Source organism: Pleurodeles waltl, chromosome 3_1 (genome assembly GCF_031143425.1).
Source record: "Pleurodeles waltl isolate 20211129_DDA chromosome 3_1, aPleWal1.hap1.20221129, whole genome shotgun sequence".
In the NCBI taxonomy this organism is placed as follows: Eukaryota; Metazoa; Chordata; class Amphibia; order Caudata; family Salamandridae; genus Pleurodeles; species Pleurodeles waltl.
Window position 1 is genome coordinate 1,772,078,444 of NC_090440.1, and position 27,401 is coordinate 1,772,105,844.

At 44.8% G+C, this 27,401-nt stretch overlaps 1 protein-coding gene across 2 annotated transcripts in view; it reads left to right on the plus strand.

Annotated features, from left to right (window-relative positions):
• SPATS2L (spermatogenesis associated serine rich 2 like) overlaps positions 1–27,401 on the plus strand; it is a 200,512-nt gene that overhangs the window by 121,535 nt on the left and 51,576 nt on the right. For both annotated transcript variants that reach the window (XM_069225771.1, XM_069225772.1), the window contains exons 4-6: positions 18,406–18,514; positions 20,554–20,603; positions 27,145–27,391. In XM_069225771.1, coding sequence (XP_069081872.1) covers positions 18,406–18,514; positions 20,554–20,603; positions 27,145–27,391 — 406 coding nt within the window. The remainder of the gene's footprint in view (positions 1–18,405; positions 18,515–20,553; positions 20,604–27,144; positions 27,392–27,401) is intronic.

Here is a 27,401-nt window from a genome sequence, read left to right on the forward strand (position 1 = left end):
TCTGTACTTAACATACAAAGCCTCGGGGCGTCGCCGTGATCCAATTGGACCCCCTGGCCCCCCATATCGTGCACCCGCACCAACCACGTAAGCAATGTTTCCCCAGACCTCTGTCGAAATCTGTCTATCACATCACTTAGTTCTTGCTGTGTATAATCCTCCAGGGCATCCAACATCACCCCTCCAGGATTAGCTGGGCTATGCTGTAACTTTCGCCGATATATGGGCTGCGCACGGACAACATTCCTGCGCTCTGTCTTCTCCTGTCTAACATCTTGGCAGTCATCGCCCCCGGACCCATCTGAAAAATCAGATGTATCCCAGATGTTTCCATCCCAAAATTCAGGGTCAAAGGCTAATCCTGCCTGAGAGATAGCTAAATGCACCTTCTTTTTATTAACTTTCCCTCTTCGCTTCTTGTGTTTATATTTAGCTACGCTAACAGCCGTTCTCTCTGCAACCAGTTGGTACATTTCCAACTTATCACTTAATAATTTATTTTGACAAGCTAGCATGGTAGAGGAATTTCGGGCTTCCACTAACTCCTTCTCCAGCTGCTCGTGGTCTTTTTGTAACTGTAAACATTTTTCATACAACTTTCGGTACGCAGAAAGCAAGATCCAGCCTCGCCTCCCCAACGCACAAACCTCCCTTCCCTTGTCAATTGAAACTTTCCGTAGACATATGAGAAGGTCTTCAGGTTCCACATTTAACATACACGCATTCCAATTTTCACACAAACCAGCACAACGTGACCATTCCTGAGCAAAAATTTTATATGGAGCGGTTTCCCACCCCGGTATCTCTATGTCTGGATTTGCTACCTGAGAACCTGCTTTTGAGCTCGCTTTGATCTTATTAAGCATTTTCCCCTTTTTTTTTTTTTTTCGAATCCTGCAAACGACTACGCCAATTTGTGCTGCTTTACTCTTCAGAATATCAAAACTATGCACTTCAGGATATTTTAAGGCACAATGTAAAGCAATCACTCTCAAACACCTTCGTAAGTAGAATAATCAAGTTTATTTAAGGGGCAAGTTCTCAGCTAGCAAAACTAAACCACACTAATATATATATATATACATCAGGAGAATAACATGAGAATAATGATAAAGATATAAGCACTCTGTGAATAATTGCAAGAGTAAGTGCATATAATACGAGCACACACAATATACCTCAATGCTCAATAGCATGAAAATGACTGCAAGAGTAAGTGCATATTACGCGCGCACACACAATATACTTCAATGCTCAATAGCATGAAAATGACTGCAAGAATAAGTACACATTACGCGCGCACACACAATACACTTAATAAATTGAAAAGCTTCACCGAAAAGAGCGTCTGCATCCCTCCGCCGTACACAAAGCTGGGGAACCCAAATCAGCTGACACAGGGAGCCTCTGTTCGGGACAATCAGTCCTCCTGGCGTTGCGTCCAACCCAGAAGAGAGTTCCTAAACCAGCCCATCTAGGCCCCCAACTTTTATAGTATTTACTAACGCCCAGGAGTCTTTTCTAGAAAAAGACCCCCTCCTTTACAAATTGTGCAATCGGCGGTACCTTGTTCACCCTTCGAGACGTCTCCTCAGAACGGGCCAAGTTCCCAGGAGAGGACTCCAAGGTGAAGCTTGCATTCCTCCTTGTGTACAGGCGCATCCCCCTGTTGTTCTAACTGATAGCTCGTGGAATGTAAATAGCGCCCTTCGTACCAGGCAGATGGAGCGAAGTTGAGCAGAAAAACACCCCACCCTTCAGCTTGCCGAAGCTTGTGGAAAAACACAGAACAGTGCCTTACGCACCGAACCAGACTCGACAAAATGGAGTCGTGAACCAAAATGGAAGCGAAGGCCAATGAAAGCAGAGGCCAATGGTCCACACTCTGCACCACTGTTTTTACCTTGCACGTAGTGCTGCCGCATGCACGTAGTGTATGTAGCAATACATTTACGTAGTGTATGTAGCAATACAGCCCCCCTATGTCACTTAAAAAAAAAATATATATATATACATACCTGCACTTACCTGCACTCACCATGGATGGGTCCCCCCATCCATGGTGTCCCTCCAGGGGTGGGAGAGGGTGGCAGGGGGTGTCCCTGGGTGCAGGGAAGGGAACCTGTGGACTGCTTCCATGGTCTCCCACCATGGAAATGAGCCCACAGATTCCTTAACGCCTGCCCTGACCCAGGCGTTAGAAAACTGCACAAATACAGCTGGGTGCCATGTTTTAAGGCCCGTCTCCTCCTGTGCATCATTTTGATGCCAGAGGATAAATAAGGCGCACATGCCTTAGAGTCATTTTTGCACGGGAACGCCTACCTTGCATGTCATTAGCGCAAGGTAGGTTTTCATGTATAAAAAAACTACTCAAACTCCATAACTTTGGCGCCAGACGGGTCTAGCGCCAAAGCATAAATATGGAGTTAAGTTTGCGCCGAATTTGCGTAAAAAAAAATGACGCAAATCCGGCACAAACAGAGTATAAATATGGGCCATTATGAGTTTGGCGGTACCAGGACAGCCATGGTGGCAGTGGCGGACGTACCACCAACAGGCTGGCGGAGAAGACAGCCAAATTATGACCATGGCAATCTTACCAACAGAAGATAGTCACACTACTGCAAGTACTGCCAGAGCAGTCAGGCCTCCACAGATGGCGGTAGCCACCTTCAGGCCGGCTGGGACCATGTTTCCGTCAAACTCATTACGAGGCTGCATACCGCCAAGGTTTCCGCCACAGCCACACCAACACGAAACCCTGGCAGAAACCAACTCTATAATAGGAGACACTCACCTTCTGGAACAGATACTTGTCTGGAGCCGCCATGGAACCCAAACTGGAAGTCCTCCCACTGGTCCTGCTTGTACAATGACCAGCGACAAAGGCAACAACTGTGAGTACACACACCTACCTGACACTGTAGGGAAAACCCAAAGTACACAAGGCGCACACACAACATACACATCCGGGACACCCAGCGACGGCGACACACACACAAAACAACACACCCATACGCACACACACACACACACACACACACACAAACGCACACCCACACTACACACACCACGGCCAACACACACGTGCTATACATACAACAACCCAAAGATACACAGCACCAGTACAGTCCAACACAACAATACACAACTGCACACATCAAACACGGAAATTACAACCCCACTAAAACACATACGCTTCTGCTAGCAAATACATTACACACCTCCACATAGCACTCCATACATACAACAGCACGTAACAACACCCGACAATCAAAATACATAATCACACAGCTATACAACAAAACAATCGTCATACCACGCCAACACAACGCATCTGACATTTCCATCACCGCACACACAACAACCACACAAGGGCACACAACACCACTATTACACATATCAACACAAACAATACACAATTCTTCTACATACATGCTTGTCCCAAACACAAACATATCCTGCATACAAAACACACCCATCTCAGCGGCACAAATGGCAGGGGCACACACACACATGCAGCCCAGACACAACAGCTAGCACAACCAACACACACAAATGTCACACACACGAACCAAACACACACAAACCGAAGCCGCTAATTACACAACAGCCATGTGGAAAGAAAGCCAGGACAAGTATGTTACAATCGAACCAACAACTGGTTGGCCCGGATATAATAAATGCAAATAGTATGTAAATAAATAAGGAACTAAGTATATATATATATATATGTTCGATGGCATGTGTAGCTGCAGATACACATGCTGTGCACAGTCCGCCGTCTGGTGTTGGGCTCGGAGTGTTACAAGTTGTTTTTCCTTCGAAGAAGTCTTTTCGAGTCACGAGACCGAGGGACACCTCCCATTTCCATTCCATTGCGCATGGGTGTTGACTCCATCTTAGATTGTTTTTTTTCCGCCATCGGGTTCGGGCGTGTTCCTTTTCGCTCCGTGTTTCGGGTCGTAAAGTTAGTTAGAATCTCGGAAAAAATCATCTGTATTGTTGCGTTCGGTATCGGGTTAGTTAGAACAAATCGACACCGAATTTTGAGGAGCTCCGGTGGCCCTTCGGGGTAATTTCGATCCCCCGTCGGGGCCTGGTCGGCCCGACCGCGTGCGACTTTAAGACTGATGGAACGGACCCCGTTCCGCTTCTGTCCAAAATGCCATAACAAATATCCGTATACGGATCAGCATCTGGTCTGTAACTTGTGCTTGTCCCCCGAGCACAAGGAGGATACGTGTGAAGCCTGTCGAGCGTTTCGGTCCAGGAAGACGCTGAGAGACTGAAGAGCCAGGAGGCTACAAATGGCGTCCATGCCCACAGGTCCACATCGGTTCGAGGAGGAAGAAGAAGAAACTTTCTCCATCCACGAGTCGGATTCCGAAGAACTCGACGCCGAAGAAACGTCAACCATGAGTAAGACGTCGAAAATTAGGACTCATGAAAAGTCCACAAAAGCCCAGGGGACGCCACCGCCAACAGGCCATGGCTTAACCCAAAAACATGGTGACCGAGCCAAGGCACCGAAAATGGGCATGCTGGTGTCGAAGTCATCCGACTCCGGTCGTGATACCGCCACACAGCAACCTCGGAGCCGAGACAGCGGCTCCGAGAAATCTCGGCACAAAGACGACGGCACCGAAAAGATTCGCCACCGAGACACCGCGCCGAAGCAAAAGAAAATATCTTCGGAGCCGAAAAGAACTTCCGAAAAGGTTTCGGTCCCGAAACACCCAGCCTAGGAGCCGAAAAGTAGTTCCTATACAGAGGAACAAGGGCTAACCACCCAATTACATAGATTTGGAGAGGACCTTTAAACTGTGGAGCCTGACCACACACAGAGAAGGCTTCATATCCATGAAGACACAGGGAAGATAACCACTCTTCCCCCAATCAAGATCAAAAGGAAACTTGCCTTTCAACAAGGGGACAAGCAACCACAGGCAAAGGTGGCAAAGAAGACAACCCCACCACCTTCTCCACCACCATCAACACATGCATCACCAGCAACCACTCCACCAATGCACTCACCAGCTCATACCGCAATGAGTCAGGATGACCCCAATGCATGGGATCTCTATGATGCTCCAGTGTCTGACAACAGCCCAGACTCTTATCCCACAAAACCTTCGCCACCTGAGGACAGTACATCCTATACACAGGTGGTCGCAAGGGCAGCCGAGTTTCACAATGTCTCACTACATTCGGAACCAATTGAGGATGACTTTCTCTTTAACACCCTATCCTCCACCCATAGCCAGTACCAAAGTCTTCCCATGCTCCCAGGAATGCTAAGACATTCCAAACAAATATTTCAGGATCCAGTTAAAGGCAGAGCCATAATTCCAAGGGTGGAGAAAAAATACAAGCCACCACCCACAGATCCTATATATATTACAACACAACTGACACCGGACTCAGTAGTTGTGGGGGCAGCTCGTAAGAGAGCCAACTCTCATACCTCTGGCGACGCACCACCTCCGGACAAAGAGAGCAGCAAGTTTGATGCTGCGGGTAAAAGGGTTGCAGCACAAGCAGCAAATCAGTGGCGTATTGCCAACTCTCAGGCACTTTTGGCAAGATACGACAGGGCTCATTGGGATGAAATGCAACATTTCATCGAACACTTACCCAAGGAGTTCCAAAAAAGAGCGCAACAGGTGGTGGAAGAGGGACAAAGTATCTCGAACAATCAGATACGGTCTTCCATGGATGCAGCAGACACAGCTGCAAGGACAATAAACACTGCAGTCACAATAAGAAGGCACGCATGGCTGCGCACTTCTGGGTTCAAACCAGAAATCCAACAGGCTGTGCTCAATATGCCGTTTAATGAACAGCAATTGTTTGGGCCGGAGGCAGACACTGCCATTGAAAAACTCAAAAAGGACACCGATACAGCCAAGGCCATGGGCGCACTCTACTCCCCGCAGAGCAGAGGCACATTTCGGAAAACACCTTTTAGGGGAGGGTTTCGAGGTCAACCCACAGAAGCCACAACCTCTCAAACAAGACCTACCTACCAAGGGCAATATCAAAGGGGAGGTTTTCGCGGGCAATTTAGAGGGGGCCAATTCCCCAAAACTCGAGGGAAATTCCAAGGCGCCAAAACCCCTCAAAATAAGCAGTGACTCACAAGTCACACACCCCCATCACATAACACCTGTGGGGGGAAGACTAAGCCAGTTTTACAAACTTTGGGAGGAAATAACAACGGATACTTGGGTCCTAGCAATTATCCAGCATGGTTATTGCATAGAATTTCACCAATTCCCTCCAAACGTCCCACCAAAAACACACAATATGTCAAAACAACATATAGATCTTCTAGGACTAGAAGTTCAAGCACTGCTACAAAAGGACGCAATAGAATTAGTACCAATTCAACAAAAGAACACAGGAGTTTACTCACTTTACTTTCTAATACCCAAAAAGGACAAAACTCTGAGACCAATACTAGATCTCAGAACACTAAATACCTACATAAAATCAGACCACTTTCACATGGTCACGCTACAAGACGTAATCCCACTGCTCAAACAGCAAGACTACATGACAACATTAGATCTAAAAGACGCGTATTTCCATATACCAATACATCCTTCACACAGGAAATACCTAAGGTTTGTATTCCAAGGAATACATTACCAATTCAAAGTGTTACCATTCGGAATAACAACTGCGCCAAGAGTTTTTACAAAATGCCTGGCAGTAGTAGCTGCGCATATCAGAAGGCAGCAAATACATGTGTTCCCGTACTTAGACGACTGGTTAATCAAAACCAACACGCTAAAACAGTGCTCACAGCACACAAAATATGCCATACAAACCCTTCACAGACTAGGGTTTTCCATCAACTACGCAAAGTCACACCTTTTACCGTGTCAAACGCAGCAATACTTAGGAGCGACAATCAACACAGTAAAAGGGATTGCCACTCCAAGTCCACAACGAGTTCAAACATTTCACAAAGTAATACAGGTCATGTATCCAACACAAAAGATACAAGTCAGAATGGTAATGAAGCTACTAGGCATGATGTCTTCATGCATAGCCATTGTCCCAAACGCAAGATTACACATGCGGCCCTTACAACAGTGCCTAGCATCACAATAGTCACAGGCACAGGGTCAACTTCTAGATCTGGTGTTGATAGACCGCCAAACATACATCTTGCTTCTATGGTGGAACAGTACAAATTTAAACCAAGGGTGGCCTTTCCAAGACCCAGTGCCACAATACGTCATAACAACAGATGCTTCCATGACAGGGTGGGGAGCACACCTCAATCAACACAGCATCCAAGGACAATGGGACATACATCAGAGACAGTTACACATAAATCACTTGGAAATGTTAGCAGTATTTCTAGCGCTGAAAGCATTTCAACCCATAATAACACAAAAATACATTCTTGTCAAAACAGACAACATGACAACAATGTATTACCTAAACAAACAAGGAGGGACACACTCGACACAGTTATGCCTCCTAACACAAAAAATATGGCATTGGGCGATTCACAACCACATTCGCCTAATAGCACAATTTATTCCAGGGATTCAGAACCAGTTGGCAGACAATCTCTCTCGAGATCACCAACAAACCCACGAATGGGAAATTCACCCCAAAATAATAAACAATTACTTTCAAATTTGGGGGACACCTCAAATAGATCTATTCGCAACAAAGGAAAACTCAAAATGCCAAAACTACGCATCCAGGTACCCACAAGATCAATCCCAAGGCAATGCTCTATGGATGAACTGGTCAGGGATATTTGCATACGCTTTTCCCCCTCTCCCTCTCCTTCCATATGTAGTAAACAGGTTGAGTCAAAACAAACTCAAACTGATAGCACCAACATGGGCAAGGCAACCTTGGTACACAACACTACTAGACCTGTCAGCAGTACCTCATGTCAAACTACCCAACAAACCAGATCTGTTAACACAGCACAAACAACAGATCAGACATCCAAATCCAACATCTTTGAATCTAGCAATTTGGCTCCTGAAATCCTAGAATTCGGACACTTGCACCTCACACAAGAATGTATGGAGGTCATAAAACAAGCTAGAAAACCTACCACTAGACACTGCTACGCAAACAAGTGGAAAAGATTTGTGTATTACTGCCAGAATAATCAAATTCAGCCATTACACACATCTCCAAAAGATATAGTAGGATATTTACTACATTTGCAAAAATCAAATCTAGCCTTCTCTTCCATAAAGATACATCTTACCGCAATTTCAGCTTACCTGCAAATTACTCATTCAACTTCACTATTTAGAATACCAGTCATTAAAGCGTTTATGGAAGGCTTAAAAAGAATCATACCACCAAGGACACCACCTGTTCCTTCATGGAACCTCAACATTGTCTTAACAAGACTCATGGGTCCACCTTTCGAGCCCATGCATTCTTGTGAAATGCAATACTTAACGTGGAAAGTTGCATTTTTGATTGCCATCACATCTCTAAGAAGAGTGAGCGAGATTCAAGCATTTACCATACAAGAACCATTTATTCAAATACATAAAAATAAAGTAGTTCTAAGAACAAATCCTAAATTTTTACCAAAGGTTATCTCACCGTTTCACTTAAATCAAACGGTAGAATTACCAGTGTTCTTCCCACAACCAGATTCTGTAGCTGAAAGAGCACTACATACATTAGACATCAAAAGAGCACTAATGTACTACATTGACAGAACACAAATAATTAGAAAAACAAAACAACTATTCATTGCCTTTCAAAAACCTCATACAGGAAATCCAATTTCAAAACAAGGCATTGCTAGGTGGATAGTCAAGTGTATTCAAACCTGCTATCTTAAAGCAAAGAGAGAACTGCCTATTACACCAAAGGCACACTCAACCAGAAAGAAAGGGGCTACCATGGCCTTTCTAGGAAATATTCCAATGAACGAAATATGTAAGGCAGCAACATGGTCTACGCCTCATACATTTACCAAACACTACTGTGTAGATGTGTTAACTGCACAACAAGCCACAGTAGGTCAGGCTGTACTAAGAACATTATTTCAAACTACTTCAACTCCTACAGGCTGAACCACCGCTTTTGGGGAGATAACTGCTTACTAGTCTATGCACAGCATGTGTATCTGCAGCTACACATGCCATCGAACTGAAAATGTCACTTACCCAGTGTACATCTGTTCGTGACATGAGTCGCTGCAGATTCACATGCGCCCACCCGCCTCCCCGGGAGCCTGTAGCCGTTTAGAAGTAGATCTTGAACATTTGTACATTTGTAAATATATTACTTTAACCTTTATTCTGTACATACGTACTCATTCCATTGCATGGGCACTATTACTAACATACACAACTCCTACCTCACCCTCTGCGGGGAAAACAATCTAAGATGGAGTCGACGCCCACGCGCAATGGAATGGAAATGGGAGGAGTCCCTCGGTCTCGTGACTCGAAAAGACTTCTTCGAAGGAAAAACAACTTGTAACACTCCGAGCCCAACACCAGACGGCGGACTGTGCACAGCATGTGAATCTGCAGCGACTCATGCCACGAACAGATGTACACTGGGTAAGTGACATTTTCCATATATATATATATATATAAGGCACTTGGCCAGTCTAAAGTTCAACATGCCAAAGGCCCAAATGGCACCTCTGTGTGCCCCCTACTTGACTCCTGTCTGATGTATGACCGCCACAGGGTAGGGGCATCAAGGGGGCAGGCAGGCACTTCAGGGGTTGGGGGGGACGAGGGGTTTGGGCTTTGGAGGGGGGGCTTGGGCTTGGGAGAGGTCGACTTATTGGCAGGGGTAGGGACATGAGTACTAGTAGGGGGGCAGAGGAGGACTTGGAGGTGGAAGGGCTGGACTTGGGCAAGGACACATACCATTTGGGGAAATCACAGGGTGGGAGATGAATAGGGAACAGGGAAAACTCAGAGAGGAAATGCTTCTTAGACACACGGGGTGGTCATGGCAAAAAGGTTTGGGAGTGGAGGTAGAGGGAGTGGTTGTAGGAGGTGTAGGTGTAGATAATTTGAGTGCAAGTGTGTGCGATGAATGCTTGTGGGTGCTGGGTGTCTGTTGGGCGGGTGAGTGTGGGCATTTAGGTGTCTTGAGAGGATGGGGAGGAAATGCTGGAAGATGCCATGCTGGATAAGTGACTGTCTGTCTGTAGGGGTGGTGTTTGCAGATATGGTAGATGTGCTGCATGTGGGGGTGTTGGTGGTTGTGGTGGCTGCGAATGTAGTGACTGAGTTGGATGTCTGAAGGTCTGCTATTGTGCTGACTGTGGGTAGGATAGGAGTTGTGGCTGGATCAGTGAATGTTGGTGTGGTGGCTGCAGGTGTATCTGGTGTTGTGTCTGTGAAGGAGCGGGAGTGGGGGAGTATGTGCATGATGTGGATTGGTGTGTCTGCAGGTGGGTGTTGTTTGTGTACATGCAAGTGGTGGGTCTTGTGGTGCTTGTGTTTGTCTGTTGGTAACCTTGGCTGTTGATGTAGATGCATGCTTGTGTGTCTGTGTGCTTTGGCTGGGTTTGGGATTGAGAAGATGTAGGTGAAGGGTGGGTGGTAGACAACGGGTGACTGGCTGCCAGAGCCTGAAAGGATCTCTGTAGGCCATCCAGGGCACAGTGAATGCCCTCCAGGAATGCATTGCTCTACTGGACTTGAGCTGCCAGTCCCTGGATGGCATTCACGGTGGTCGACTGACCCACAGAGGGAGACCTCAGGAGGTCAATAGCCTTCTCACTGAGGGCAGCTGGGCTGACTGAGGCAGAGGTGCCTGTGGCGAAGGAGATGCCCGCCCTGCTGGGTGAGCGGCAAGGACAACTGGGTGGGAAGCCACAGGGAGGGCTGTAGTAGTGAACGGGTGGCGGACAAAGATAGTGCTGGGGTGGTCCCACAGACAGGGTGTGTCCACTGGAGGAGAATTCACAGTCATTAGCCATAGCTAGATTACTTTTAGAATTGAGGGTTTAGATCCATATACTGTGACTGTTGATGTATAGGTAATCTCTGGTGGCCTCTGATTAGGAGGTATCATACACTGGGTACGACGCCTATGTACTGCGTAAGTGCTTTGTGTGGCTCCATTACTTCAACCTGATGGTACTCTCTGTCATTGTCATTTTGCAGGTTGGAATACTGACTGTATGTTTGTGTGGGCCTGGATTATTTGACTGCCTGACATCTGTCCTGGGACATATCTTTTGTACTGTGCGTCCTGCTGATGATGGCTCCCTCTGCTGTCCATTCCACTGGCTGTTGGATGCAGGGGGGCATAACCAGTTCTGTAATAAGATTCATGACATTTATTGATATTGTAATGAATACACATATTCAGTAGCTGTGTTCCATTTCTGTTTATTGGGCATATATAAAATAAGACAAAATATTATGGTGCATAAGTTGTCCAACAGGTGATGAGTGGGGTCATGGTACTTGAAATCATCAGAGTAGATGGTACAGCAGTTGGTTGCACAAGCCAATTGTCCATGTGCTAATGGGAAGATGGAGTTATGTCACTGAAAAGTAAACAGGGTGTCTCAATAGCACACAAGGGAGGCAAAACAGGTGAGGTTCACTTCCTGGCAGTGGGTTGGGTCTTGGCATCTGCTCCAGTTGGCTGTCTGGGTGGATGTCCACATTTGTTGGTGGAGAGGGGGTCGAGGGGTTCTTCAGCTACAGAGGGAGGGGTGTCCGGGGCATGTGCTTCTCCTGGCAGGACCTCCATTCGACTGGCTGCCGCATAAGTGGATGGCTCAGAAGTTATGATGCTAGCGGAAGGGGCCTGCTTGTGGGTGGAGGAAGCACATAGTGTGGTGTTGATGTCCCTGAGCACCCCTGCCATGGAGACCATGGTGGCACTGTGTGCCTGCCACTGCTGCATGGCCTCCTGGTGCTATTTCCTCTGCAGCCTTTGGTTCTCCCCCAACATGGCTATGATCTGGCACATCCTGTCCTGGGATTGTTGGTATGCTCCCAGGACATGGAAGATGGCTTCTTGGTCAGTAGAGTCCCTTTGGGGCCCCATCCTCTGGCCCACAGCTTCCCTCCCACGCCCCCGCCTCCAGATGCCTGTGCCCCAGGTACAGTGTGCCCATTCCCAGGATCTGCAGGACCTTGATTGGCCGGGGTGTGAGGGGTTGACTCAGGTCCCTGTACTGTGGGGCACACAATAGTTGGAACAGTCCTTGGGACACAGGTTTGGAAACGGAGGGTTGGCAGTGATGTAGTGACCACAGGGTTGGGGGGGGATAGTTGTGGGCATGGTGAGGCAGGGAGTCGTAGACCGACCAGATTTCCCTGATGGGCTAGGTAGGTCATCAGTGTCCAGACATCCTGGCTTGTTGTCCTCAGTGGGGCCTTCATCCTGAGGAGGGCTTGCAGTCTCTGGTATGCTCTCCGTGGTGACATTGGCCTGGTTACCTGTGGATGGAGTGAGAGACAGAGTTAAGTTATAGGAGGTGTGGTTGGGTATCTCTTTCCCAAATGCATACATTGGCTTGACATAATTCCCAGCAATGGCAGATGCTGCACAGCATACCAGTGTTGTTGGATAGTGGTCTGTGAGATGTGTGCCATACTCCATTTAGGTTGGTGTCCTTCAGGTTTGTTAGCTGAGGCTCAGTGGATGGGTTCTGGTAGTATCTGTTGATTCACATGAGTGTTCTGCACTGTTAGCTAATGTCTATTCAGGCTTGGTAGTTGGAGAAATAATGGCTGGGCATTGCAGCATGGTATCCCAGTGGGAGGAGGGTATGTGAGTTTGCAAGGTTATTTGTCCTGTCTGTGCATTTTGTGCATGTGCATGGAGTCTCCCATCTTACATTCCAAATCAGGGTGGGTCAATATATGGGTTTTGGATCCTGATTAGTGGCAAAGCTGATTAGTCACAGCACTGAAGCAGTGTTTAGTATTTGTAGATATTGTGGTGTGCCATTGCATTGCTGTCATTGCCATGTAGTGGTCCTCGGTCATACAATCTAGATGGTATAGGTGTTCCATTAGTCATCCATGCAAGGGATGTGTTGTGATATGCACATTCCAGGTATTCAGGTAGATGGGCTGGTGCATTGTGGGGGTCGTAGTGATAGTATTACTTATTGGTATCTGTCCCTTTGCCAAGGGCTGTGTGGGCATTTGGGCAGAGTTGAGGTGTGGCATGCAGGAGAGAGGCATTAGGTGAATAGGTGGGAGGGCTAGTGGGACATCCAGTGCATTGGGGTGTTTTTTGGGTGGTGAGGAAGCATGCAGGAATTGTTGACATAGTAGTTGTGGGTACTTACCAGAGTCCAGTGCCCCAGGTATTCCAGTCAGGCCTTCTGGATGCAGAATGTCCAAGTCCTTCTCCTCCAAAGATGTGAACTGTGGGGGAGATGGTGGGGGCCCTGACGCTAGTCTTGTGCACGGTTATTTGGTGTTGGGAATTGTGATGGCATGGAACGCACTTTCTCCCTGAGGTCATGCGACCTCTTCTTGATGTCCTCCATTGTGCATGGATGGTCGCCTACTGAGTTGACCCTGTCAACTATTTTCCCTCCACAGCTCATTTTCCTGACTATGGAGGTTTGCTCGACCTGTGCTCCAAACAGTTGGAGCTCTACCCTGACGATTTTATCAACCATGACCCTTAACTCCTCATCTGTAAACAGTGGGTGCGTTTGTGCAGACATGTTGGTGGTTGTGTTGAGGGTGTAGGGGTAGGGCGTGTTGTCTGTCTAAAGGTGCAGTATAGGGTGATTGATGGGGTGTTGGTGGTGCATCGTGATTGCTTAACAATTGCACTGAGTGTGTGTGTTCGTTTTGTGTTGGTAGTGCAGGTGTGTGCTGAGTGAGAGGTGTATATGTGTCTATGGAGTAATGGTGCTAAATATGTGTATTTTACAGCTCTGGGTGTTTGTGTGTATCTCTTTTGTCACAAAGGCTTGTGGGTTGTATTGGGGTGTGTTATACAGTGCAGTGAGTAGATGTGTCTTGTGTGCGTATGTGTCAGGTGTGAGGTATTCAAACTGTCCAATGTCAGTAGTGGTGTCTGACCACTGTCAGTAGTTGTTTCTGACCGCAGCGGTTCGCAACACCAATGGTTTTCCGGTGTGAAAGAACCGCTGTGCTGATTTGTGGCTCGTAATCTGGTGGGTGGTATGTTGCCGACGTGGTGGTGCTGCAACCGCCTCTTTCCCGCACTCCCGTCTCCTAGCGGTATCAGCTGTTTTCTGGCAGTCTTTATTGTTTGAGTCATAATACTGCAGACGGAAGACTGCCAACATGGCCGTCTTTTGGCAGCCGCCACCGCAGCCTCCTGGTGTCTCCCCCACTTCAAAGCAATTTGCGGGTATATAAACTGGGTCCCTGACCCCACCAAATCAGACACTTATGGACCTGCACCTGCAACCTGTCAAGAGGAACTGCCTAGCTGCCCAAAGAACTCATCTGGACACTTTGCTGAGAAGGACTGCTGCCCTGCTGTTGCCCTGCTGCCTTGGTGCCCTCTGACTTTGCTGAGAAGTGCTCTCCAAGGGCTTGGATGGAGCTTGCCTCCTTTTTTAAGAAGTCTCAGGGCCAAAAAGACTTCATCTCTATAGGAAACTCCTTGTGCGTCTAAAATTGAAACACAGCCTGCCGGAAATGGTGCACAGCCATTTTGCGACCGGGAAATCGCTGCACAGCTGAGCCGGAAAGATGCAGCCTGACTTCCTGAGTAAAGAATCGATGCAGCACTTGCCTTGCGGCTCGAAATACGATGCACAGCCTACTGGATCAACACACATCCGAACCGGGATGCCGCAGCCCGACTTCCCGAGTGAAGAATCTATGCAGCACCTGCGTGCGACAAACAAATTCCACAAATCACCTACCGGATCGACGCAACGCCTGTGACATTTTCCTGCATGGCCAGGATTTTTCCTGCATCGTCCCTGGGTGTCAAAAAGATCCCCGCATCACAGTGAGAAACCAAGACTGCACACCGGAAATCGACGCAAAGCCCCTTGCAGCGTGGAAAGAAACAACAGGTCGTCTGTGCCACATTGGAAAATCCAACTCACACTCTATTTTTCCACGCATCTCCAAACCAGGTACTTTGTGCAAACAAGAGAACTGTTGATTTCTAAGATTTAAGACTCTTTTTAATCTTGCAAAAGTGATATCTCAATTTATGCTTATTGAATCTTTATAGTTTTGACCTTAATTAAACCAGATAAATATCCTATATTTTTCTAAATCTGTGTGATGTATTTTTGTGTTTTTTTGACTGTGTTACTGTATGATTTATTGCACAAATACTTTACACATTGCCTTCTAAATTAAGCCTAACTGCTCAGTACCAAGCTACCAGAGGGTGGGCAAAGGATAGTATGTATTGTGTGTGACATACCCTGACTAGTATTGTGGTCCCTACTTAGACAAAGGTGTATACCTCTGCCAACTACAGACCCCATTTCTAACATGTATGTTTACAGATTTCAGAGAAAATAGCATCAAAAAGCACCAGACTGTGGTTATCTGGTTGTGCCAGACCGGCCAAAGTGACAAGTTCATGCCGACCGTAATGGAGTGTGGGATGGCTATAGAGACCTATAGTCTGCAGAACCCAGGACCTTAATCTTAGTTGCAATGACATGCAGAGTCCTGCGTTGAGTATGCGTTGCAAAGGCGATGTGAGGTCCGGGTGACAGTATGCATTGCACAGCAGCAGTTACGGGGAGTTGCGAAGTGCAATGTGAAGTCCTTGCATGGAGGTGCGTTGCGACATGGCAGTTCCAATGTGCTGCGTTGGGCAAAGCAATGTCTTTGCATGGATATACGTCGCTTAGCAGTGGTTTCAATGGGCTTGCGTCTGGAAAGTCCATACAGCAGAGGCGATGAGTTGGTTCTGCAGGAGATATGCTGCACCACGAAGGAGATGCATCGGTTCTGCTAAATCCACAGATGGGCTGGCAGAGCACATTGAGGTCCAATTCCAGTGGTCCAGGACTGGAGTAGCAGCACTTGGGAGGGCAGGACTCACAGATGGGAGAGTCTGGGTGCTGGGTTCAAGGTAGTTTGAGGCCTGTTCTGTTCCTGAAGCTTCTGATCAGGAGGCCAGCCAACCAGCACTTGGCATCACTGAGCTTAGAGACGCAGGTCCAGTCCTTCTAATCCAAGCAAGAGGGCAGCAGATCAGCACAACAGGGCAGCAGTCCAGCAGAGTGGCAGTCCTTTCAGCAGCACAGCAGTCCTCATGGCCAAGAAGCATACTGAGGAGCCGGGTCCCTCATTTATACCAAGTGCCCACTCTAACATAGAGGAAGTTTCTAGAGGTTTCCACCCCCTGAGGTGTCGGGCACACCCTTCCTTCCTCCCTGGCCTGGCCCCAGCTTGCTTGCAGGTCACAAATGACTAGTGACAGACTGTTTGTGAGAGTTCTCAGGCAGAGACTTTGTGATGTGCAAGTGCTGATGTGCTCAATCATGTGTTATCATTGGTTGAATTTATTGTCACACTCATTTGCATGCTTCTTATTTGACGTTTTTTTTGTACATCTTGTATATGTGCATCCTCTGGAGCATAACCATCCTTTTGACTGGCTGATTACATCCTTCTACTGCTCACTTTTAGGGTCCTGCGTTTTCCATTTTGGTTAAGAATGCCTTCAGAGGCCAGGTGTTTTCCAGTGCTCTCCCTCTTGCGTTCCTCTCCTCAGCTTAAAATACCCACCCCATGCTCTGTTTTTGCTATCTCTCTCATAACTGCTTGCCCTCTCTCCTGTGCAATTTTTCCCTCAGCACCTGTGTTGATGCTTGCCTCAAGTGCTTTTCCCCTCTCCCCTGTATTGATCTCATCCTCGTGCCCTGCACACTTCTGTTGCTTTCCCTCAACTCACCCATCCACCTCCACTTTTTATTTTAAATATATTTTTTTAATGTATATTTTCAGCAGGCAGGGCGTCAAATTGCTGCTTGCCCTCCACAAAAGCATGTTTGCACATTTAAAAGTTATTTTTTTAATAGACTGATCTAAGTAGTGTCCATCCTATCATCTTAGATCAGTCAATAGAAAATAAAAGAAAATGGCACCCACGTCATTCATTAGGTAGGGGCATGCATGATAATAGATGCACTCACCTATAGAATGATGTGACCACCAACAAGGGCTGTTTCATTGCATTTTTCTTTCTTGCTGATAGTAAACAGCACCAACAAAAAGCATTGATTGCAATGCTGTTCTGCATTTCTAAAAAGCAACTGCAAAGTCAGTAGCTCCCAGTGTGTCCAGCCTTCAGGAAACAATTAAAATGTCAAGATACCTCTTGTGATTAATGTTCCTACTAGGGAGAGAGATGGGAGTTTGCCTAGCTGCAGCTTTGACTCCACATAAAGTAGCATAGAGGGTTAATATGCTTGCTGAATAAAAAAAACGAATGATGGGGCATATTTAGGAAAAGTGGGGCTGCACATAGTGCAGTCCCACTTTTCTTGCACCCCCTAGCGCCCCCTAACGCCACAATGTTTGCAGCATATCTAAAATACGGCACACCATAGCGGTAGTTAGGGGACTAGCGTCAGAATTCTTTACGCTAGTCCAGCACTTTGCAGGATTAGCGTGAATTTTTTTTCCGCTAATCCTGCAAAGCACCCAGAGTCCCATTGTAACCATTGGAAGCCTCCTTTTAATGTCTGCTCTGAACAGATGTTAAAAGTGCTGGAAAAAAATTACGCAAAGAAATCTGAGACATTTCTTTGCGTCCTTTTTTTTACCCCCCTAACGGGGGGATGCCCCCTTTGCATACATTATGCTTGGCGCAGGGTTAGTGTAGCGCAGAGGGTTACAAAGTGGTGCAATGCATACATTGCGCCACTTTGTAAATATGGCGCAGCATTTTGGGCCTTTTAACGCCACATTAGCTTAAAACAAATTATGCTAATGTGGTGTTAGAATGGCGCAAGGGGCTCTTAAATATGTCCCTATATTTTATGTGGATAGCTGAGTGGATTAGTAAAGCCAGCCTTTACAAGTGCTTTAAAACACATGAATGTATGTGAAAGGGGAGCGATGGAGAGATGAGGGGCACATTTGCCAGATGGTAGTGAGTAAAACCAAGGAGAAGGTCATGTGGTGGGAGGGCACCAAAATAAACTGTCGCACAGGGCACCACCAGTCCTAAAGCCCGCCCTGACCACACAGATGCTTCCTCCAATTCGACACAGACACTGCAGAGATACAGCTTATAAATCACAATTCGAGCCAGACCCATTAACTTTGACAGTGCTTGTTATTCTTTTGTAGCATTAATCTATGTTACATATAGTGTATAAAACCCAAAGAGTATAGTACTTGCTTCCTTTCATTCTCAGGACTGGTTTCCTTCAGATGCATCATTATGTTTCTTTATCACTTGTCTTTTCTTTAGATCTCTGCTGTTCGATCTGTTGTGCACAATAAAAGTAATAATGAAATTGTTCTGGTGCTGCAGCAGTTTGACAATGACATTGATAAGGCGATTCAAGCATTTGTTGATGGTGAGTACTCAGGCCAAGGTGTCTCAGCTCCATTTCAATTAAATGCTTTTGTTTACAAATCCATGTGCTGCAAAAAACAAAATACTGAGATATAGTATGCGAACCAGGACGCATTATCGTTGACTTTCCTCGTTAATAATCTTTATGTGATTAAAGATAGATATTAAACTGGGATGGATGGAAGGAGTGTTGTGTAGAATTCATATTGGGGAACAGAAATGCCACATTCATTCCTAAGTTCAAATACTGAATTACATGAAACAAAAGTTCATGTATATACTCAAGGAGTCCTGATGAGTCTTTTACCATTTCTGCTAGCTCGTGTGAGACGACTTCAGTTTAATTGGATCAACCCACTAGAAAGATGAGAAGCGGCCACAATACATTTGCTTCTTTATAATATTACCTTTTTTCTTGCTGGCAACGTTAACTAGCATAGCTATTAAACAAGTAAACAGAGAATTAATGCAGCAAGCCAAGTAAAGCCTAGCAGTAAGAATGATAGAATGGGTTGTTTGTTGCCACAGATGACCATGCCCCATGCCTACACGCCACCATTGCCTGAAAATTATTGAAAATGGTATACAAAATAACTTGATTGTGATGCTGAGCTCAGGAATGCATACTACTCTCCATGTTAGATGGATTATTTGACTTACTGTTCTGCTGTTAAGTGTTATCTAAGGAGGTGGATAATTCTATGAAACAGAGTAGCTAAGATGGTTGCAGTGCATGACTTTTATTATTAGTGTCTTACGATAACAGTATTGAAGTGTACCAAACAAAAAATTTAGGCAATGTCCTTTCAACCATGTGTACTGCTTTACAATCAAAACCTTACAATTTGGCATATTAAAGTAACTCAACAGTGGCTAGCTAACCAAAACCTTGCCTTCTTACGCTTACGAAGTTCTAATAGCCATCTTGTTCTCCATTCGTCCCCCTCTATATATGGACTATTTATAAAGAACATTCTGAGATATTCTTTGGCAATAATAATAGGCATTATAATTATCAAACTAAATGATACTTACTTTTGACCTATGAACTAGGAAAGAAGGGTAAGTCCTGCCTGGAAACTAGCCTGTGATCTGGAGGTTAAACAAATAAATCTGCAGATATTCAATTCACTGAGAATCCTTAAGGTTAAATAAACTTAGCTGTTATTCCCTAATGTTCTATTGTAAGAAACTGAATTATTATTTGGAGTGGATGACTACCCACCTCAAGCAATATTCACAACCCTTGTCAGGGTGAAGAATCAAAGTCACTAAATTGATCTGAGGATTGAAGGCTTTGGGCCGTATCAATGCAAGCAGGGAGCGTTCCAGAGGTTGAAGTGGAAGGAGCCAGTGTTAGATGTGGGTGGTGACATCCTAAGAATAACTATGGGGCCTAACAAATATTTGGATTTAAAATTAAACATTGTCAAAAAGCTATGTGTATCATTCCTCAGTTTCTTTTAGTTTGGCAAAGGTTTAAGGACCATTCTGAATTTTGATTCCAACTACAAGATATTGCAATGTGCTGAGGAAATACAAACTCCCCTTCTCCTGGTTCAGGTCTGGCAGTGCTTGCTTAAGTTTGGGAAAGATGTCTGTTGAACAGATATCTGTGTGTTTCTTTTTATTATTTACATTTAATTACTTTTTTGCGTCCCTGATTAAGTGGATCTTAGCGGCAAGAGACTGGTTTTACTTCGGCCCATGCTACCATATGGGAATAAATTCTTAGCAGAAGACAAGAAGAGGGACTGTCTCCCTGTTTGCAGCCTGCTAAGCACCCCCTTCTGAATGTGTGCACCTTCGAAGGTGACACACCTGTGACTAGACATCTGAGGAGCAGTGCAGGACTTGATCATCTAAGCATAACGAAAGTGTCTTGTGGCTCCGTGGCTTATGACTGAAACTGGATTATTGACTGGACTGGCAGTTTTGAAGAGTCAAATCTGTTAATAAATGTATGCTTTACTTAGGCAGATGAAAGAACTTAACAATGACCATTTCATCAAGGCAAAACAATCTTTTTTTTTTTATTAGGTAGTGCTTTAGCAGTACTCAGAGAATGGAGTATGTCAGGAAAGAAAAAGGTAAGAGAACATTAGTACTTTTAATATGTTAATGCAATTAATGAATACTGCAGAGGTACACATTTATTCTGTCATGGTTATTGATGTTTGGGCGTGGAAACGTAGAGCCATCACACAACTGTTTGTGGCACATTATGATAGTGCTAATTTCATGATCTAGGTAGGTCGGGCAGAGTTAAATGGTCACCTTGTTCTCAATTAGTCTTACTGTGGAAAGATGTAGAAGCAAATGTAACAAACAGGTTGTAACATAGACTTTAAAGCTCATTTCTTTTTCCTCCCCCAATACTTGCCTTGAAGCCAAGGTACAATGTAGCACTAACTGGATATGAAAGACTAGAATTGCTGCATATGCAAAGACAAAAAAATACTTTTCAACAGCATGGGGACATTTATGTTGTCTAGAAAGGAGAGCACCTTTGGTGCTGGTACATAGCAATAGAAACCTCTCAATTTGTTCACAAAGATCGATGAATATACATTCAGTGGTTGTAGAATGAAGGAAACAGGAACAGTGAATATAATCCCTTCTAGTGTTTGATTATTACTTAAAATGTTAGTCTTTGTTTTGTCCCTAACCTTCTTAATATCTGGTGAAAAGCATCAAAATAATCATCAACTGTAAATGCTACATGGACATAGGTGCTTAAATACTGGCCAACCTTATTCACCAATATGATACAAGCAAAGAAAAGAAATATGATTTTACAATATATGAATATAATGAACACAACTTAGAGCATTGCAGTACCTTAAAAATTAAGTCTGATGTAAACACCTATCTCAGTACTGACTGTGGAGCGCCCACTGTATCAAGCATGGGTTAGTTATGCAGCTCTTCCAAACCTGGGAAGGATCCAACTGACTGCTCCTCTTATCGCTTCTTATCCATAGTAAATACAGAAACAAAAATTCTGCCAAAGATCCTGGCCACAAAGCTGACGGCAGAAGTTCAGTTGCTAGTTCATGCAGATCAGATTGGCTTCATCCCCCAAAGTGGAAAGAATCACTTGCTAGAATGACAGAAATGCAAGAAGAAATTGCCTTGGTCTTAATAGACTTTGAGAAGGCCTTTGATTCCATTCATCTGGCTTTTATGTTTCAAATTCTACACAGAGCAAACTTCAGGCCTCATGTACTGAAATTAGTTCACATACTATACCAAGAACCCTGGGTGTGCGTTTGATTTAATGAGGTGTTGTCACTCCCTTTCCCGGTTGGAAGGGGCACCAGACAGGGATACTCTCTCCCCTTCTGATTGCATTAGTTGTGGAACCATTGGCAGAGTGAATCCTTAGAGACGCTTAACTTACAGGCATCATATGGCCCATGGGCCACAAGGAATGTGTCACTCTAGTCTGATGACTTATTGGTCCATGTGAAAAAACTAGAAGAATCAATCCACAGATTGCTAGGCATGCTGTGAATTTATGGAGACACGAGATTCCAAAACACAATACGTAATAGCAGGTTATTCATTGGTCTCGCTGATTTACAGGCCCCTCAGCCTAGAGATGGGTTAATTTTTTTATGTATACATTTTTTTAAGCGCGATCATGATTTATGGGTATGAGAGCAATGTTCATAACCAACCCTATCTTGTTTCAGTACTTTCTTTGTTATAAACAAATCCTTTAAATAGTTTGACATACACATTTCCAGGACTTCACAGCAAAGTTGGGACCTAAATATAGTCCCTCTGTTGGGGAGGCTGAGACTTAATTGGTATATCTTAGGTTAGAGACGTCTGGTTGGGTAAATGCATTAAGCCCTTCAAACAATTGAAGAATGAACTCAGTCTGCATATCTTAATTCTTTCGGTACTTGCAACTACGCCAGCACTATCACAACATGGGTATTGCCTACAGAATTTAATTGCTTGCCTTTAACCTGATCAAATCAAAAGTACTCATCCAACAATTGAATGAAAAACAGATATTCCAGATTTAAAGCTCCCTGGTGGTATACTGGACCCACATAATTCAGCTGCACTACAAATGGCAATTAGACGTGGACCCTTTAGACAATCATGAATGGAGGGAGACTAGAATGGCAGACAGAGACCTGGCTGTGTCAGCTCACCTTTGACTGATTCAATTCAAATACTTTCATTGGGTGTACTATGACCTCACCAAACTGTGGTACATGGGTATTCGGAGGGACTGCCATTGTCTAAGATGTCACTCAGCAGGGGCTGATTTTTTTCAGAAGAAATGGGGCTGTCCATCCATTGCCCGACACTCATCAAACATACATTATGCACTGGGTGATCAGGTGGAATTTGTGTTGGTGCCTTACCCCAAGGTTACTTCCAATACTGACATATTAAAAGTTCAGTTTGGTGAATAACAATGGATGAACATCTGCATGTTACTGGCATAGATGATTCGACTCCTATTAACTATTTTGTAAATATGTCTACAGTATTTTTTGCTTTGTTTCCATTTACAATCACACTTCACACACAATTTATTCACATATGTCATGTTCACTGCACCATTTACTGGATCACCTTTTTGAAATTGATGCTTAAATACTACTAAATGTTTGTATAGTTGTACTATGTGTGCATGTTGATTGTTTTTACCCTGCGAGTGCATGCTTATGACTCCCTCTGAGGAAACCATGTTTGTTTAGACTATTGATTACCCTGGTTCCCGGGAATACAGGATTTCCACCTTTTTTGATGATTGATTGTCCCAAGTATGCCATACTGGCAAATGAGGCGAGGGGGTTGGCACCGCCAGGCTCTTTTGATTGGTAGACATTGGCTTTCTAGTTGCAAAAAGGAACATCCATGGCTTGCAAGTGCCCCGCCAACTGTTGAGGAATGGACCTGGGGTATGGACATGTATGCAAAGATAGAAAAGTCTGTTTATAAATTGCATCCTGGTGGGACCACAAGGACTGGACCACATTGATTTGAATGGGAAGTGGAGATGTTAGGTTGGTGGGAATCGGAGACTTCCATATCATTAACCTATTTGCTTATTTTGTCTGAGCTGTGATGAACAGGTTTTTATGCTATATTGTATAAAATTAAATAAGTTATAAAAAAGTGTTATGCAGCGCTTATTTTGGGCAAAGGTTCAGGCTAGGTGTTCATTGAGTTGCAATGTGAAAAATAAATTACTTTCTAATGTGGCTGTGCTTAGATGGCACCTAAGGACAGCAGAAGTGTAGACGTCTGTAGGGTAATGTGGTGGAAACCCAAGTAAATATTTTAATGAATGCTCCATATGATGCCAAGTTCTTAAATGCCTTGCATTTTTTATGTGCACACTGCATAAAGAAACTCATCACAATATGTAGAGCCAAACTTTGAGTCACACTTTACACAAAAGCTTCAGAAGAGTTTTCACTGTATTACTTTGTTATTTGTTTATGTGACATACATTATGTTCATGGAGTATCAAGGTAATTGACCAAGAACTGCTGCAATGAGATACAATGACAGAATGATTTCATCAGATAGGAGCGGTCTATATAGGACAAATATGACAGGGATGTAATATGTGGCGTTAGAATTTAATGAGGAAAGTTACTCAAAGAATCTTGAGGTAGCTTGTTTACAACATTTTCTGAATGGGAATAGGTCCTTTTTAGGTCAAGCGTGAGCGTACAAACTCTTGTATACTTTTAAGTATACTTCTTCTGTGGGCTTCCAGCTATTTCATTTGTTAGTTTCAGTATAATTTAAAAATCCTTGCTTGATAGTGGCCAGTCATGCCTTTTTGTCCTTCCTTCTTCTGTGTGGGAGCAGGGAGTAACTACTGGCATAATTATGCTTTGTCCTGTTTATGTGGTCAGCAGGGGACTTTTTTTTCCTTTCTTTCCTGCTCCTGTTCAGGGAAGCTTCCCTTTTCATTTGCAGAGCATTCTTCCCCTGAGCTTAGCTGTAAACAATGCTATAAATCAGGCTGTTATCTTGGCCACATTTGATCTTTGTGGGCTCTCTGCACCCTTTCTCAGCTGCCTGGTTCCCGCCCTTCTTTGACTTAGATTTTCTTTACCATGTGTGCCTGCCTGTGTGCTGAGAGCAAAGGCGGAGGATTGCTTGTACTTGCTTATATCCTAGGCACCCAGCTCTAGCGGGGCTCCGCAATACTTAGAGAGTGACCACTTCTGCCCCATACTGGGATCCCACTTGAAGCTCCATCAGTGTACCTCAGTTCACACACTCCAAGCCTTCAGCCAGTGCCAGGAACCCTACACACGCTGTCTGCCAGAGCACCTCAGTTCTTGCAGTCATTACACTGTGCTGCTCCAGTACTGGGACCTCAGGCACAGCTCCATCAGTGCACCTCAGTTCTACCCCCGAGGTCACTCCCTTTCCTATACTGGGACCCCGCTTACATACAGTTCCATTACAGCAGCTAAATTCTAATATTCAGTCCCACTGCCAAGGCAATACTGGACCCAAAAGAGCAAAACACAGCTCAGCCAGTGTACCTCAAGTCTAACATCCAGAGCCACTGTTGTTGGGAACCACCACAGCTCTGCCAGAATCCATCAATTCTAACATTCAGTACACATTTCGTCTCAGTACTAAGGCTCACACACACGCCCTTCAGGACTTCTCGCTTCTGTGGTTCAGAGGCAATGTCACTCCCATACTGGGCTCCACTCGCAGCTTCACCAGGGCACCTCCAGGCTAACACTCGGCAACACTGGCATGCCATTACTAGGTTCCACAAATAGCTCCCTTAACATACCTCACTTCTGACCTTATATGCCCGTTACTATTCCAGTACTGCAGCCGACAAACAACTCTGTGCACCTCAACCCTAACCTGCAGCGCCCCATTATTCCAACACCAGGAAATACACAGCACTGTGTTTCTCATTCCTCACCTGCTGCCTTTCTTTTATTCCAACACTTGGCTGGGACACAGCTCTGTGTATACCCCCAATCCTGATTTGAAGCACCCCAATATTGCTTTATTGGGGTTCACATACAATTCTGTTAATGCACCTCCTGCTGTTCTGCAGTACCCCATGCTGTTCCACACTCTGACTTCTGTTTGAGGATGTGGGGGAGCCAATTAAGGGGCTGATTTAAGAGCCCCTAGCGCCGCCTTGTGCCACATTAGCATCATCATTTTTTTATGCTATTGTGGCACAAGGCGACGCCAAAATCGCTGCGCCAAATTTACAAAGTGGTGCAATGCATGCATTGCGCCACTTTGTAGCCCTTTGCACTACGTTATGCCTGCGCCATGCATAATGTATGCAAAGGGGGCATTCCCCCGTTAGGGGGAGCTGAAAAAATGGCACAAAGAAATCCAAGAGATTTCTTTGCGTCATTTTCTTCGGCACTTTTAACGCCTGCTCAGAACAGGCGTTTTTTACGCTAATCCTGCAAAGCTCAGAACTAGCGTAAAAAATGTTGTTCCTCTCTTTTTTCTTCATCAGCGTTAATTGTCAGGACCCAAAGTGTCAAAGTGGTTTTCCCATTCTGTGTCTGTGGGAAATGTGTCAGTACATACATGCCCTGTTCTTTCGCTGCTTATTTTTCTCACCATCACGCTTTTATTCATTTAATGTTATATACATGCCCTGTTCTTTCACTGCTTGTTTCTCTCACATCACGCTTTTTTCATCTAATGTTCATTTTTCTTTCTTTTAACACTTCTTTCATTATTTTTTCCTCTTTCCTTCGCTCGCTAGCTTCCTTCCCTTTTTTCTTTTCACTCATATGTTCGCTTAATTTCTTCTCTTAGTTGTGTTTTCATTTTCTTGTTATTTTTTGTCTGTTGTATTCCTTTCACTTCTCTTTTTCTGCCTCATCCGCTTCCTCTCCTGAGGCCTAGTTATCAATGGAGCAACAGGTGCAGCGGCACTGGGGCCCAGAGACCTGTGGACCCCACTCAACTCTAATTACTGCAGTATTTTCCTACCAAAATTGCAGTCAACCATTTTCCTTTATTACTCCAGGGCCCATGACACTGTTACTACGCCACTTGTCCTCTCCATCTTTACTCCCAACTCCCTCTTTCCTTTCACCCTCCAGTCCGTCCCAAATGATATTTTTGTTATGGTATTTTGAGCATTACACCCTATTCCCAAAAGTTTATTTCTGATAAAGGTTTATATGATAATTGTATATGTTTTAAGATAGAGGAAGAAGGTAAATGGAAGTGCTTTAATCAAATGCTGGGCCACTGGAATTATATGGCAGGAAAAGATGAAATTATGAGGCAGGACTGACCAATTTATATGGCAAGAAAAGTCCAGTTATGGATTTACAATGCCAATGGCTCTAACTCAAGAAAATGTGAGACCAATTGTATTGCAAATGCTTGTTTTAATCTGTTTTGAGGTCAAGAGTTTGGCTACAGTTTCCTGCAGCGGGTGATGAGGAAGGCTCATTATCTGTGTATTTCATGGGGAATCTGGAATAGATACATGTTCTGATGTCTGTTGTTGGGTCTTTAGTTACCAAGAGTGAGCTCCTCTTCTAACAGTGTATGTCCGTAGTGAAAGAACCTCTTTTCCTCACTTGTCTTTTGTGAGGTCACAGTGTCATGTTTCTCCTTCAGATCAACAAAAGGAAACGAACCAAGAGTAAGCCACAGCTTGCTGACAAGGGAACCGGAGCTAATGAGGAAAAAGAAGGGCCACAAGGGATGTGCGGTAACTACATAAACGGGTTTGATAAGGACAACCTGTCCAGTGACTCTTCCAATGAGAAGACGGACTGTGTTCAGGAAGAAGAAAGGGTCACAACCGACCAGCCCTCTAAAGCATGTTGTGAAGAACCTTTACCAGCACGTTCAGGAATTACAGGTATGTGCAG